General features: G+C 38.4%; 2 protein-coding genes across 2 annotated transcripts in view; both read right to left on the bottom strand.

Moving 5' to 3' along the window:
* The window catches only part of LOC119409845 (metaxin-1), a 14,020-nt gene extending 3,618 nt beyond the window's left edge, over positions 1 to 10,402 (bottom strand). The window contains exons 1-3 of the mRNA XM_037676750.1: positions 10,302 to 10,402; positions 2,202 to 2,271; positions 2,045 to 2,124 (exon numbers count right to left, since the gene is read on the bottom strand). Coding sequence (XP_037532678.1) covers positions 2,045 to 2,124; positions 2,202 to 2,271; positions 10,302 to 10,382 — 231 coding nt within the window. The 5' untranslated portion in view covers positions 10,383 to 10,402. The remainder of the gene's footprint in view (positions 1 to 2,044; positions 2,125 to 2,201; positions 2,272 to 10,301) is intronic.
* Positions 10,403 to 13,423: 3,021 nt separating this feature from the next.
* LOC119409649 overlaps positions 13,424 to 15,547 on the bottom strand; it is a 15,779-nt gene continuing 13,655 nt past the window's right edge. Inside the window, exons 5-7 of the mRNA XM_037676550.1 lie at positions 15,090 to 15,132; positions 14,590 to 14,711; positions 13,424 to 13,481 (exon numbers count right to left, since the gene is read on the bottom strand). Coding sequence (XP_037532478.1) covers positions 13,424 to 13,481; positions 14,590 to 14,711; positions 15,090 to 15,132 — 223 coding nt within the window. The remainder of the gene's footprint in view (positions 13,482 to 14,589; positions 14,712 to 15,089; positions 15,133 to 15,547) is intronic.

Consider the following 15,547-nt stretch of genomic DNA (forward strand, 5'->3'; position numbering starts at 1 on the left):
AAGTTCAGATCGAGGTCTGTGTTGTATTTCTATAATAAATAAATAAAGTTCAGATCGTAGTCTGTGTCGGTTTTCTATGAATAAATAAATAAATGCATTTCATATCGTGGTCTGCGTTGTATTTATATAAATAAATAAATATACAATAAATAAATAAAAAAACATCATTTAATATAACATAAAAACAAAGAACTTGAATGGAGTGGCTCTTTGGATTGGTGCAGGATGGGTTGGCTTTCTTCCGTTTAAGGTTATCAATAACATGATCAATACCATTGATACTTCCTGTGAATCAATACCCTGAGCTTTATTTTCACTACAGTAACAACATATGTAGTGCAGTAGAAGTAATAATAGTAGTAAGTAGAACAACATATTAACTGCTGTCCCACCGTTACACACCGTTACTGAACAGAAGAGGTGTTGTTGGTTTTGTTGGTTTTGTGTGTAATTACGGTCAACACAATAAAAACAGCTGACTGGAACATGTGATGAAGAAGAAGATGAAGGTTAAACTCTGCAGCCGACGGTTTTCTCTTCGGAGCTTCTTCAGCAGCTTTTCCGTCCCTGTGGTCGGTGACCAACCTACCGCAGTGAGGGAATGCAGAGCATGCTGGGTAATCTCTTCCAGCTGCTGGTTCGACGCTGAACGGCGGCTGAGAGCAGATGTTCTGTTTGGGTTCAGATCAGTGTTTAAAGATCCACCTCTCTGTGACAGTGAAGAACCGGTTCTGGTCCACTCTGAGCCTGAATGACTCCAGTCCCAGAGTCTGAACTGAGGTTCTGTTCAGAGCTATCAGCTCTGTAGGAACATGTCTCTGCAGAACCTCAGAACCACAAAGTTCTGAGACGCGAATGATACGCAGCTCAGATGATAAAACCGGGCTTCAGACGTTCTGTTGGACCGGAGCTCCATCTCTTCTGAACGTTAGCTGCTTTCTTCACAGATTTCAGAAACTAAAACACGTTCTTAAATAAAAGTTCAGATTTTATGTTTGACACATTAGACCCGAGTCCAAACACTTTGATCCGACTCAAACAGAACCATCAGCAAAGAGCAGCAGTTTGTCTTTTACTTCCTTTAATCTGTGACTTCCTTCTGGCATAATCTAAGCTGTGACAGAGCCAGACTCTTATTTTGAAGAGAAAGTGTGAGATTTATTTTGAAACTCCAGGTTCAAACATCTTCCTGTTTCCTGTCGACCCTCTGACTGAATCCTCCTGAACATCAAAGGTCTGATTAGAAACAACATGAAGGATGAAGAACGGCATGCTGGGTAAGGCAGAAGACCCAGAACCCTTTGGGTCATTGTTTGCCAGCACTTCAGGCAGAACCGCAGAATAAAAACTAAGCCTCAGACCAAGTCTCTGTGTGAAAACTAGAAGAACTTGTTGACCCGTGAGCAGAAGGTTCTGATGGTACCACAGGTTTTGTTTGATGGTTCTACAGGGTTGGGTGGAGGAGAGAGGACAAGTTAAAAAAAGAGACTTCACTTCCTGTTTGGAAGCTCAGACAGTGGGAGAGTGACCTCTGAGAGGACATCAGTCCTGCAGCAGAGACACTCTGGGGGGGCGGAGACAGAAAGACTGAAGACAGGAGGACAAACTGGAGGAGAAATGAAAAGTTTGTGAAAATAAAAAATGTTTTAAAGTTTAAAGGTTCAGAGCTGGAGTGGCTTCAGTGCCGGATGAACATTCTGAGGTTAAATCTGTAAAAGAGTCAAAGTTCTGGAAACTGCAGTTCAGTCATTAAAGTCCAACTTCCTGTGACCCATTTAAACTCCCACTGATGGTTCTGCTGGGACGTCTGAGCTGGAGATCCAAGCAGGACCGGGTTTAACCCTCACTAAAACCAAACCCCATCGAAGTCTGTGGGACAGTTTTCATCGTTGTTGTTTGATGTTCTGCCGCCAGAAGTCCGAGCTCTGGTTCTGACCCGGATGCAGTTTTTTTTAAACAGCAAACATTTAAAACCTTTTGTGACTGTGAAATCATTTTATAGTCTTCCCGAGTGGTTGCTGCAGCTGTTTGGACCTGGCGGTACCTGTTTTCTCAGGTGGATGATGATGTCAGCGGGTCGGGACAGCGTCTCCTTCTGATTGGTCTTCAGAGCAGGAAGTGACCCTTTGAAGGAAAATAAAAAAAGTCAGCTCACGCCTCCAGTGAGACACGGTTTAACGTGCACAACGGCTCGGACTCACCGCTCGGACTCCTCCACGGGTTGCAGATCTTTCGAAGTTTCATCGGAGCTCCAGCGAACTGAGCGTAGGCCTGAAGACGACAAACAACGTTCAAAGGATCAAAGACTTCGGACCAGTTCTGGTCCAGGAGACGTCTCGCTACAGAAAATGTTCATGGTGAAGGATTTTATTCAGGCGAACCGTTTAAACTCTAAACAATACTCGGTTTGAGATTAAAACAACTAAAACGAGATTAAGTCGTGTATTTTGTCTCATCCGAGCCGTGACTCAGAGTTACAGTTAGAGATGAAATGACTCAGTTCTTCTGGAAATAAAAAAATTAAAATCAGGTTCTGAGCGGAGAGCCTCGCTCAGGTTTTACAACCAGAAAAAGTGAGAAAGAATTTCCTCGTAAAGCGCCGCCGTCAGGTCCGATGTGGATGAAAGTGAAGACGTTTGTTCCGTTTGAGCGGCTGCAGAGCTGGAAACTAAAACTCAAACAGAACGTCAGGCGGGAGATTACAGCTTACAGCACGGCTGAAGTTTCCAGAAGATTAAAGGCTCCAAAAGGGATTTAAGTTTGAGAAGAAACATTATTCACAGTTTAAAGAGGTTCTGAAAGCTCCCAGACCATCAGCTGGACTAAAGACAGAACTATCATGAAGAAGAACCAACTTTACTTTAAGATTTAAGAGATTATTTGAGATTAATTTGATGATTTTAATTATCGCCTGCAGCCATCAAAGATCGGTTAATCATGTACAAAACTGCTTCGTCTGTTTGTCAGTAAAATATCTCGCCAAACACTAAAATTATAAAGAAAATTATAAATTAGTTTCACCTTTACAGTTGACTTTTATAGTCCGCCTAATTCAAGATGGCCACCACAGCTACTTAAAGACCAAATGGCTAGAACTCGGTGTGGTAGTAGCTGAGAGTCGACTCCAACTCTGAGCGCTACCGCTTCGTGTAAGATCTTTGATTAAAAGTTGGGCATGAGTGCAGCAGGTGCATTTCACCAACACAAAGTCCAGTTCACACACCGGGCTGTTCAGAACCTCTGGTTCTGACCCGAACACGTGTCAGCGTTTAGGTCCAGAGCTGCAGCACTTTGTGAAACCAGCTGTGACTCAGCAGCAGAAACACTTCAGGCTTTTCCGACCGATGCAGAGGACAACCCTCATTACCCAGCATGCACTTCTGCAGGTTCAGTGATGCGAGTCCAACACAAACATGTTTCGGTCGGGTCTAATTACTCTGAGCGGCGCTGCGGCCCCGAGCGTGGTCTGCAGGCGGTTCCGCTGGACCCACAGACTCACATCAGTCATGGAAACTCCGTCTGTCTGCAGACGCAAAGCATTGTGGGTGGTCAGGAGTCTGCAGGATGACAGCCTGCGGTTAGAACGGTTTCCATCTGGGTTTTTCAGCCGGGTTTAACCGGATGGTTCAGACGGAGGGGCAGTTTCACCGAGACACACAAAACCAAACTTACGCAACGTCTCTGACGGCACTTCATTATTAAATCATAAATAATAAAGAAATAAATCATGTGTGTTGGCCGGTCCTCTGCAGGGTGGGTGATGATAGAGGTGTCCCTGTCTGGGTGTTCATTTGTCCATCAGCCTGTCAGCAAAATATTTAATTCAGAAAGTAGCATCTGGACCCACATCTACGTCTGTTAACTTCTGGAGATAAACCAAATCAAGATGGCTGCCACAGCCAACCGAACTTAAAAACTTAAACTTTAATTTTTTTAATGGCTCCAACTCAGACCATTTCAGATATGAAGCTAAAATTTCTTGTGGTAGTAGCTGAGAGTCACTCCTAACACTTCCTCTGAGTGCTTCTCACTCGAGCTCTTCATTAAAGCCTCAGCAAGACGGGCGATATGCATTCCTTCCAAGAAACGCTGCTGGGTTTGCATCAGTATTCCTTCCAATAAAGAGATTTTCACAGTGTTTAATTAAAATAATAAATCGGACACCTTCATTTTATCAACTTATAATTAAAAAACACCATAACACAGAAGCGTGTCTGACTCATTAATGTTCAACAGATTTGACTTACTGCCGTATCGGACGAAGAAGAAGAGCCTAAAACTGAAATAACTTATTTTATTAATAGAAAACGTGGAGGCTGCAGTTCTGTTTAAAATCATGCTGCCATCTGAAGGTAGCCTGAGGAATTACACATTTATTTTAAAAAGCTTCAGCTGCGAAGAACTGTAGACAAATAAAAACACTTATCAGGATATTCAGTTTGACAGGAGTTTTTTGTTTTTTAATGAAAGATCACATCCATAAACTCTCACTCTTGTTTCTGTTTCTCTTATGTCTGTATAGCTTATGTTGAAATGTATATTTTATACTGTTTTTTATGTATTGATTTTACCAACTGTATTGTTGTTATTTTTGTGTATAACGAGCCTCTCTTGCAGTTGAGACAATTGTGTCGCAATGGGACTTATCTCTATAAATAAAGGAAACAAAATAAATTAAAATGTTCATAGAATAATGAACAAAAAACAAAAAATAAATAAACTTCATGCTTTTCTTTTACTCGAACTTTAAACTGTTGCTTTATTTGAATTCTTCATCTCCATCTTCTACCTCACATCTGTAGTGATTCGCAGAGGCAGGACCAGGAGAGAAACCCAGACCCCCCCCTCCCCAGAGACACTTTCCAGCTCGTTCGGGGGGACCCTGAGGAGTTCCCAGGCCAGAGAAGATCCACAATCCCTCCCTGACTTCTGAGTCTCCCCTGGAGACTCCTCCCAGTGGGACCTGTCTGGATGAACCACCACAACTGGCTCCTTTAGATGCGGAGGAGCAGCGGCTCTACTCCCAGCTCCCTCTGGATGACGGAGCTCCTCGCCCTAAGACTGAGCCCAGCCACCAGTGAAGGAAGACCATTTCATCTTCTTGTATCTGGGATCTGGATCTTTTGGTCCTCATCCAAACCTCATGACCACAAGTGAGGGAGGAACATTAACAGACCAGTAAATCCTTAACTATTTAGTGGATCAACCAGTTTGATGTTGACAGACATCCAGAACCAGCTGTTCACATGATAAAGAAGGACCATCAGCCTAACAGTTGGTCGTTAGTGCCCTGATGGCTGCTTGCTATTCACAGAAGACTGAGAGATACTAGGAATAACAGCATTGTAAGAGGAGGACAGTTGGACATGGAGGCCCTGTTATCATGTGAACAGCTAGTTCTGGATGTCAACAACAAACTGGTTGATCCACTATGAGATGGTGCTATTTATAACACTGGGTTTATTGCAGCTCCTCAGACTGACAGTCTTTTAGATTAAAGACGAAACGTCTCAACAAGTTTTTATTTGTTTTTTGTTTTTTTAAATTCGTCCAGAGGACCTGACGTAACTTTGTTAAATTCCAGACAAATTTCATGTTTTGAAGCTACAATCAGTTCTACTCTGATTAGAAAAGTGTTTGAACATTTTTATAATGAATCCAGCTAAAGAAACGAGAACAGACCGTGTCTCTGACAGAACAGAGACTAAAGAGACTATTTTTAAAAATGTTTACGTTTCGACACAATCTTGCTCCATTAAAATTCTACCATAATCTTGTTTACTATTTTCTCTTTGGGATCTTGTAAATATTATAATTACTTTTTTACTTTGTTACTTTATTTTTGTACCCTTATTGCACACTTTAGTACAGGGGTGTCAAACTAATTTCCATCGAGGGCCACATCAGCATAATGGTTGCCCTCAAAGGGCCAGATGTAACTGTAAGACAGTATAAATATTGCTAAATTTAACTAAGTGTAATGTAAAATAAACATAACTACCCCTTAATGTTAAATAACTCTGAAACTTTTACTTATTCAACTTACAATTATTACATATATATATTTGCATAGATGTAGAAAAACATAAAACCTTTTAATTTGCCAGGTTATGAAACCCATATTACTCCATAAATTAATGATCAAACTTTCCAAGTGAATAAAGAAAAATAACAAGTTATGACATTAATTTTGTTCAAAACTTTTTTGTCATATAAGAGGGGCAGAATAAAGCCTTCCAAGGGTCATACATCCAACTAATGTGAGATGGTATTATTTCAGAAAACATTTGCCTGCACAAACACATAAACCTGCAATCCCAAATACATTGCTGCAATTAAAAAAAAAGACATAAGTATAATAAAGTCAAAATAACAACATTAGGGATGAAGGCTCCCTTTGATGTTTGGTGTGAAAATGCCGACGTAGATTGTACTCTTTGACGACCGCCACTGCCTCATAACACAAAAGACATAGCGGTTTCTTTCCTTGAAGCACAAACATATTCGCCTTCCCATCTTTCTTGAAACAGCCTTCCATCTGCATCAGTTTTGCTTTTCCTGGACATTTTGGGATCATTGTTTGTATTTTTCAATTCCACTTGTTCGGAAAATGACACCGATGTGGAAAAACTGCAATCTAGTGAAGGGACGTTGTTACGTTGACAAGTCCAGGGTGTACCCCGCCCCTCGCACAGTGATTGCTGGACATGGGCACCAGCGACCCCCGTGACCCAAAATGGAATAAACGGGTAAAGATGATAGATGGATGGATGGATGGACGCTGTTACTTAAAGGGTAACATAATCGGCAAGCATTATGGGAAATGTAGTTGGACGCTGTTACTTCAAGGGTAACATAATCGGCAAGCATTATGGGAAATGTAGTTGGACGCTGTTACTTCAAGGCAGAGCCCTGTAAAGAGAGAGTTGCGACACTCCCATAGACTCCCATAGAAAGAATGGAATGCGGAAGTCACGTGGGTCATGAAGCGGCAAAGAGTTCCAAACAGCAGCGGGTTCACCATTGAACGTTGTTCATTTTCCGTGTTTTTCCGGTAAGTTAATGCAAATACGACACTTTTTCTCCATTGTGAAGCATTATCTGACTGTTCTGTACCTCAACTTATCAACATTAATACTTCATGTCGCCAGTTTTAGTTAATGAAACATGTTAAATTACTAGTTGTGTTTTAACTGCAGCTGCTCTGCAACATGACGGTTTAAACGGGTCTATTTCTAATTCAACGTTTTAAAATATCTATTATTGCTTACATTTTGAAAGGTGGTCTTTTTTAATTTGTGGTAATTCCAGTTACTGAACTCAACTAGAAAATATTTGGCCTTTTTTTCCTGAGAGATTCATTCAACCTTTATTTCTACAGGTAAATCCCATTGAGCCTCGAGGACTCATTTACAAGAGAGACCTGATTTAACAAAGAATGATGACAACATGACAACAAGATTGACGTAATTTAGTTAAAGTTATAGATCATTTGTCAAAGACTGCAGCATAAATTGTGACATTATCATTAAAGAAAAACGTGATGGTGGAGATGAGTCAATGTTTTCATGTTTTCCAGGTAAACCACAGAATGACTTCATGAACTGAATGTTGCTTTCAAAGTATCACAAAGGTACAAGATCTCATTTTCTGTCTTCTATTAATCAATAACAGCTGAATCAAGATGTTTGAATAAAATTACTTTAACACCATAACCTTCACAAAGTTGGTATTTACTGCAGGACTGTTAATTTACATTAGTTTTATATTATTAGTTTAGTGTTTGGTAATCATGGGTCAAGTTGAGATGAGACTCTTTCAAGACAGAACAAGAAATAAGAATTATTACAAGAATAAATCAGCATCAATAAACTGTAGGACAGTAACAAAACACTTATTAAACTATCACAGGTACATTGAGATGGAGCTGGAAGTTATTCTTCATGCCAGTTGTCTTTATCTGATCTTTTGTAAAAATATGTCAATTTATTTTCCATTGTTAACATTTTTCTTCACAGGACTGAGTTAATTTTCTTGTCTGTGAGTTTCTTCTGTCCTGCTTATGTATTTTTTGTGTTCTAATTGTTCCCTCAGGTTGTTCATCTCTATTCCCTGACTGCCTGTTGATCCATCCTCCTGGTCCTGTTGATCCTGGATCATCAGATCCTGACATGTCCCCGTCCTCTGAGGACACATTTTCATCTTTCCCTCATCTCACTCGCCTCATTTCTGTTTCTTCCTCAGTCTCTGAAATTATAACGTCACTGTTAGAATGAAGATTATTGTTCAATAAAAAATATGACATGTCTTATTTAACACTGTTCGTACCAAAGTTTAATTTAGAACAACATGTGTGATCACTGGTCAGTGGAAGTTCTGCTGTTCTTCTCATCTGGGTCTGGTCCATGAACAACTGGTTGAACCTCCTTCTGTCTCACACATCCTCACTGTCTCTCAGTCTCACACGTCCTCACTGTGTCTCTGTGAACTGTCCTCTCTCTAAATGTGCCTGTAGAGTGACATTAGTTTATTTTATTGCACATTTCTTTGACAGTTAAACATTTTGAGCCCTGATTGAAAATGTTTGTGCAGATTAAATTTACAGCTCTCACTTTGTGTTGTTGTGATGATGATGATGATGGTGCTCCTGCTGACTTCAGATGATGTCATTAATAAACAGTATAAATGTCAGTAAAAGTACTTTATTAAAGCTTGCTTTACATTTTACATATTATATAATAAATTGTTTGGAAATTTATTTTTGCACAGTTAACACTTATTTTGTCATCTGTTATGGTTTTAACTAGAAACAGTTTCATTTAAATTAACATTTTAATCAATGAATTACAATTTTACAATAGTTGTCAGGCTACAATCAACTCAGTTATCAGGTACTTGGTTCCATAAAAAAACGACAAATACAACAATTATATTCAGGTCTCTCTTGTAAATGAGTCCTCGTGGCTCAATGGGACAAACCTGTTTAAATAAAGGTTGAATTAATATCTTCTATAGAAATCAAGAATTCATCCAGATGATCTAAGGTAAGCTGGAGCAGATCTGAACTGCTGCATGGAGGACAAGGTGGAGCATTATCCTGCAGAGAACATCAGAAACAGCTTTATAACAGGAGTTACTCTGATCTTTAACGTGTGTATACGTTATAAAACACTGATGTGGCTATATTGATCATTGTATTGCATATACATTTTTTTTCTAACAAATATGTGTTTGCAGTCTCGTTTCCTTCTAAAATTTAATGATAAATGTATCAGCCGCTTCTAAAAATGCTTTGATAAAATGCATAGTTTGTGAAATAATCAATAATCGGTTAAGTAATCAGTTAGTTACTGCTCAGCAATTACTGAAAGACGTCAGGTAAAGTAAGAAAAGTCGATTTTTGTGTTATGTTGCGCCAGCAGCCGCTCAAAATGACTTGACAGCGATGAACTGTTTGGAACTATGGGGAGCTGCATGAACCACGTGACCGCGTATCGGCGAGTTCAAAGAGTGTCCCAACTCTCTCTTTACAGGGCTCTGCTTCAAGGGTAACATAATCGGCAAGCATTATGGGAAATGTAGTTTATCAGTGCATCCTTTTGACTTATTTATTATACAACAATCAGACCTTTGAAGCTCTCACGGGCCACATAAAATGAGTGGCGGGCCACATCTGGCCTGCGGGCCTTGAATTTGACATGTGGTTTAGTCTTTCTTGTTTGTTTATTTGTTATTGTTTTTTTATCAAGCCAAATCGGTTCTTCTCATGAACATTTCATTGTACTGTTAACCTCGTGTTAACCTGCATATGACAAATAAACACAACTATGAACCTTTTGTCTGAATGAATCAAGATGTAGAGGAAACAAAAAAGCAGAAACTGTGTGAAAAACTTATTTTAAACCTGACATATGACTCTTAACGGTCCAACAGTTTAATGTGATAAACCCATAAAACTCATCACATGCTGGCTGATTAAACATCTTTAATCAGATGTAGGTTAATGACGTATGTTAGTTTTTGTTTTCGATATTAAACTTAAGAAAACTTCAACCTACAGGCTTTTTTCTGATTAATTTCAACTTTTCTGTGCAGAACTCGTTAAACCAGCACTGGGAGTCACCTTCTGACTTCTCTGTTCCGGATGTTTCAACCGTTTTTCTGGTTCACCGGTAAAATATTAGTTTAACGGGACCGTCTCTCGGCGCCACGTGACGCTTTAACCCGGGTTTTACCGCGACAAAGACCTATTTACAAACAAACGGAGAACCGACACCGGCTCGGTTCGACCGGACACTCACCAGAACCACCAGACAGTCGGTGCTGACGGACGGTAAGCCCCAGTCTCCTTCCCAGCAAAACAACTCTTCGGGCGCAGCCATCTTTTACCCTGACCGTGACTTAAACCGGAAAAGAAAATCTTCCATTTCCGCCGACTACCAAAGTAAAATACACTCCTACAGAATAAAACATTTTCTGTGAAATTGTTCAAAACATAGTCAAAAGCTGAAAAAATGTAAACATTAGATAATATAAGCAAAACACTAGCTAAACCTCAAAAGTAGCAAAATGCTAGGTAAACGCCAAAAGCAGCAAAACAGTATAGCTACATAGCTAAAGTAACAGATCATAAGTTAAAATGTTTAAATATCTATACCAAAAATATCAGCTAAAGCTAAGGTAGCAAAAGGTTACTAAAAGCACCAGAGTAAAAGTTACAATTTAATGAAAACAAGAATAGCTTAACAATAGATGAAAGCAAAAAGTAGCAAAATTGCTAAAAGTATTACAGTGTTACCGATAAATGAATGTAAAGTACCACAAAACAGATAAAAGCTAAAAGTAACAAAAGGCTGGCTAAGAGTCGCCTTACAGAAGGACAGCTGAAAGCTAAAAGTAGCACAGGAAGCCAAACAATTTTGAAAAAAAGAACAATTTTTTTTTTGTAAGAATTAAATACATTTTAGTGTATTTCTACTGGGAAGTTTTTGTAAATAAATGCTTTATGAAATATAAAAGTTACAAAAAACAAAAGTTTCACCTGCAATCTACTGAACAAGTTGAACATTTCAATGTATGAATAGTTTAAACAGCTCGAAATATGTAAAAGTAAATAGATTAAAAGAAAAATATAGGAAAACAATCATGCTGAGTCAGCGTTTACTGGGGAAAACTGAACACATCATCATGATGAAGTACTCACCAGTCCAGAATGAACTTATTAAATGCTGGGATAAACCAATGTTAAAATAAAAATAATATATATATCTCATGATGGTGAACATGAACTTTATTCTTTAATAGATGAGAATAAAATATAACCACAGGTTTCTGTTAAGTAGCTAAACTAATTAAACATCCTATCTCTGTTGAGCCACATATCCCTACAGCTATAAGCAGTGATGACTTTATGAGATTCTTTATAAATAAAATTATTTCAATTAGGGAGAAAATTCAAACCATCCTTCCTACTATTGCCTCTGGTTCCCTGTCAGATGAGGCAGCTTTAGAAATGTCACTAGAACCTGATTTATGTTTGGACTGTTTTTATCCTGTTGAGCTCTCTGAATTGTCAAATATACTTCATCCAAACCGTCAACATGTCTGCTAGATTCCATCCCAACCAGAGTGTTTAAATAATATCCACATTTTGGGTCTGCTTAATTTGTATCTAATGAATGGTTACGTACCACAGCGTTTTAAGCTTTAATTATGAAATATAATCTTAATTCAGGATTTCTGGGCAATTATGGACCTATATCTAATCTAACATCCATCTAAAAATTCTAGAGATAATAGATGTAGGTTAGCTGCATGAACATCTACAAAGAATAATCTATTTGTGGAACTTCAGTCGAGGTTTAGAGCTCAGCTCATCAGAAACGGGACTGGTGAAAGTTACTAAAGATATTCTCATTGCTTCAGACAATGGATCTGACCGCAAAGAACGTCCCTGGAACCAAAACAAAATGGGATAGGAAGTGATGTGATGTTACTGAGAATCACACTGAAGCATCATGGGATTTGTAGGAGGAGTGCACAAAGTTACTGCTGATTCACAAGCTTCCACAGGGAGTGTTGGTCAGTTGTCCACAGTTTCCATATTTTTTCCTTGTTTGTTGATGGATTAGAAGCAAACATCCGGAGCACTGGTGGTGTCTGAACACACCAAAACAAACGGGTCTAAGATTTATTTAAACTAAAAATCAAATGGTTTAGGCTCAGCGTGAACTATCTGTGTTTGTAAACTGTTAAAACTTTTAATTTGAACTGAATTTAAGTCTTAAATTTGTGGTTTCAAATAAATTTCACACAAAAATCAAAGTATTTCATCCAAGCTGTTGAATTATGGATTGGTTTGAATCAAAAAGCAAAAACAGTTTTGTTTTTCCTCTCAGACTGAACGTGTTGAAACGTCTTCCCCTCTTTACTTCTCAGGAGTTTAGGTTATGAAGCTATTTTGGGTTTACTTTCGTAATTTCTCAAAACACACGACTCGATTATGAAACCTCTTCGTAATGTTCAGAATTTCAATTCAAAGTCATCCATGTTTTTATGTTTCAAAATTAAGATTGTAATCTAAGTAACTAACTTTATTAATCAGGTTTCCTGGATAAAAATAACAGAGTATCGTTAGCATAACATTGAACATTAGTGCACTATTAGTGCTTAGTGTATTCTTAGTTTAGCAAATTTCTTAGTTCATATCTTAGATCTTACTACTGTTTTTCTTTACAATTTATACTTTTGTTGGATGTAAATGGGACCCTGTGTACGCAATTCTGTTCCACCACATGTACCACATATGATGAGAATGACAATAGCGAAACCTTATCTTTATCCTAACATTTATCCTGTGCTGTCTGACCATATTAATAATAGCAATAGAAGACTAAATACTTCAAAGAGTATTGGGCTGAGCACTGAACCCTGAGGAACTCCTGACCTAACCCTACTTTGAAGATTCATTCTTAACATGAACGAATTGGAATCTATGACTTTACTTTTAGAGAGAATAAAAAAAACAAACATCAGGATTTTAGAAAATCTAATCGTTCTTCAACGTTTTTATCATAAGAAAAAAAACTTCAAAACATTTTTTTTAAATTACACACAAACATTTATTAAAACAACAAACAAATTTACTATAATACATTATATTACATGTAACTGTTTATTTGCCAGTGTTTCAGATCAGACTCTCTACATTTTAAACATACTCACATTTTAATTATTAAAACCAGGATGGTAAAGTAAAACAGTTCAGGGACTGAGCCTGACATAAAGAATTTAAATAAAATGACTGTATCTGAGGGTTCTTGGTTCAGATGTTTTCTCCATCAGTTCTGAATGTCATCAGATCTCACTGTGTCACCTCAATGACTCCTCCATTTGTTCTTCTGGGAGGAAACAGGAAGTGACCTCATCTTTTGGTGGCTACTGATGAGTAGATGATGCTATCAGCTGCCTCCTCCACTTGTCTAAAACAACATGCAGAGCAAGGAGAAAATGATGATTGCTTTAGCGTGTCAGAAGAACAGAGCGGTTCAGTCACCCGGAGGTAAAAAAATAAAATAAAATAAATGCCTATTATTCCTTGAAGGAATGCATATCACCTGCCGCCTTTTAATTAAAGTTTTAAACAAAAACTATTAAAATTAACATCAAAGTTCATGCCCAATAATCCAGGTAAAAAAATCCAACAAAGTTCAGTCAGGTCATCTGGACGCCTTCTTTATTTGTTGAGATGTTTCGTCCTTCATCCAAAGGACTTCATCAGTCCACTTTGGCTATGGCTGCCTCAGAGGAGTCGACGGGAGAGACAGTGGGCCCCAGAAACCATTTTATCACCAGCAAACTGGTTGGCCCACTATGTGAGTGTGCTGCTTGTGGGACTGAGTTTGTTGTGGCTCCTTGGACTGATGAAGTCCTTTGGATGAAGGATGAAACGTCTCAACATAAAAAGAAACCATCCAGATGACCTGATTGAACTTTGTTGCATAAAAAATAACATCATGATTGTTCTCATGTGCAGAGTATGAGTTGCTAATGACTCTCAGCTACTACCACACTAAACTAGCTCAGTCTCCGTAAAACTGACAGACTTTTAACCGTTTGGCGTTGGCTAAAGCTGATTAGCCATCTTGATATGTGTTAGCTCTGAAAATTGATCGGTTGTAGATGTGCATCCAGTGGTTATTTCCTAATAGAAACAACATTTCTGGTAGGCTCACAATATATTTTACTAACAGACAGTCAGGGTTGACTCCAACAGTTGGTGCTGAGGTTTTAAACCGACGTGTTGCTCTGAGAGTCAGCGCTGAGCCACATTTATTCCTCTGCTGCTGTTTTCTGGACCGCCTGAGCATTTGTTGAAAGGTTTTAATAAAGCTTAATTTTTGAAAAAGCTCACGTGAAGATGTCATCACAGTGATGAAAGCGTTAGTCATAACAGGTCAAAGGTCAACAAACTGAAAACTAAAGTTCAGTTAAGCCTAAAGATCAACTGGTTTAAGGGCTGCACAGATTCTTCAGTTTTACACACACGATGAGGGTGAGAACCGTGTGTGTGTGTGTGTGTGTTCCCACCGTTTGTGTTTCTTGTGTCTGAACTGGACCGAGGCGTAGCTGACGTCCCCGTCCTCTTGGCTTGATTCTGTCCTCTGCTGTCCCGCGTCCTCAGCAGGCAGGAAGTTGCTGTGCATGTCTTCCTGCTGAGACAGAGAAGGAGGCATGTAGAAACAAACATGTGATGAGAATAACTCCATCAGAGCGATGGGCCTCATCTTTTTATCTTTGTGTTTTAAACTCAAATTATTTTGTTGTTTGTTTTTTGTCTTCTGTCGGAGTTGAACTGGAACTGCTGGTTGACTCTAAGCTTAGTTTAGCTGTTACAGTGTCTCTATAAATGCATATATGTATATTTGTACAATATATATTTTAGTGTTAAAGTGTAGTGTTATAATAACACAACCACTGTATAGAGTTTCAGACAGAAACTAAACTTTACGTTAATTTATTTTCAATCGTTCAGACTGTCGGACGATGTCGTCACGTTTTCATTTTTCAGTCCAGAAGCAGAAACTGACCCTCAGCTCCGTCTGATGTCCTGCTGCTGCGGCAGCTCGCTTCCTGAAAACCAAACAGAAAACAGAACGGTTACTGAAACAAACATTTATTTATAAGTAACAAATGTGTTAAAGTCAGAGCGTGTTTAAAGTTCCTGTATAAATATACAGATGATGGGAGATTACAATACTCAGTAAATGTGAAGCCAGCACAGAAATGTTTCTGGGATTTTATCAAAAAGGGAGAACAAAGTGACAGAAAGCAGTTTCGGCAAAAAAATGAAAGTTGTGGCTGAAACATTGAGCGGGACTTTATTTAAAACAATGCTTTTTAAAAAAAAATTTTTTTTTACTTCTTACACACACACACATATATATATATATATATATATATATATACACGCATATATATATATATATATATATACACACACATATATATATATATATACACACATATATATATATATATATATACA

This window comes from Nematolebias whitei, chromosome 5, assembly GCF_014905685.2.
Source record: "Nematolebias whitei isolate Nwh7 chromosome 5, NemWhi1, whole genome shotgun sequence".
In the NCBI taxonomy this organism is placed as follows: domain Eukaryota; kingdom Metazoa; phylum Chordata; class Actinopteri; order Cyprinodontiformes; family Rivulidae; genus Nematolebias; species Nematolebias whitei.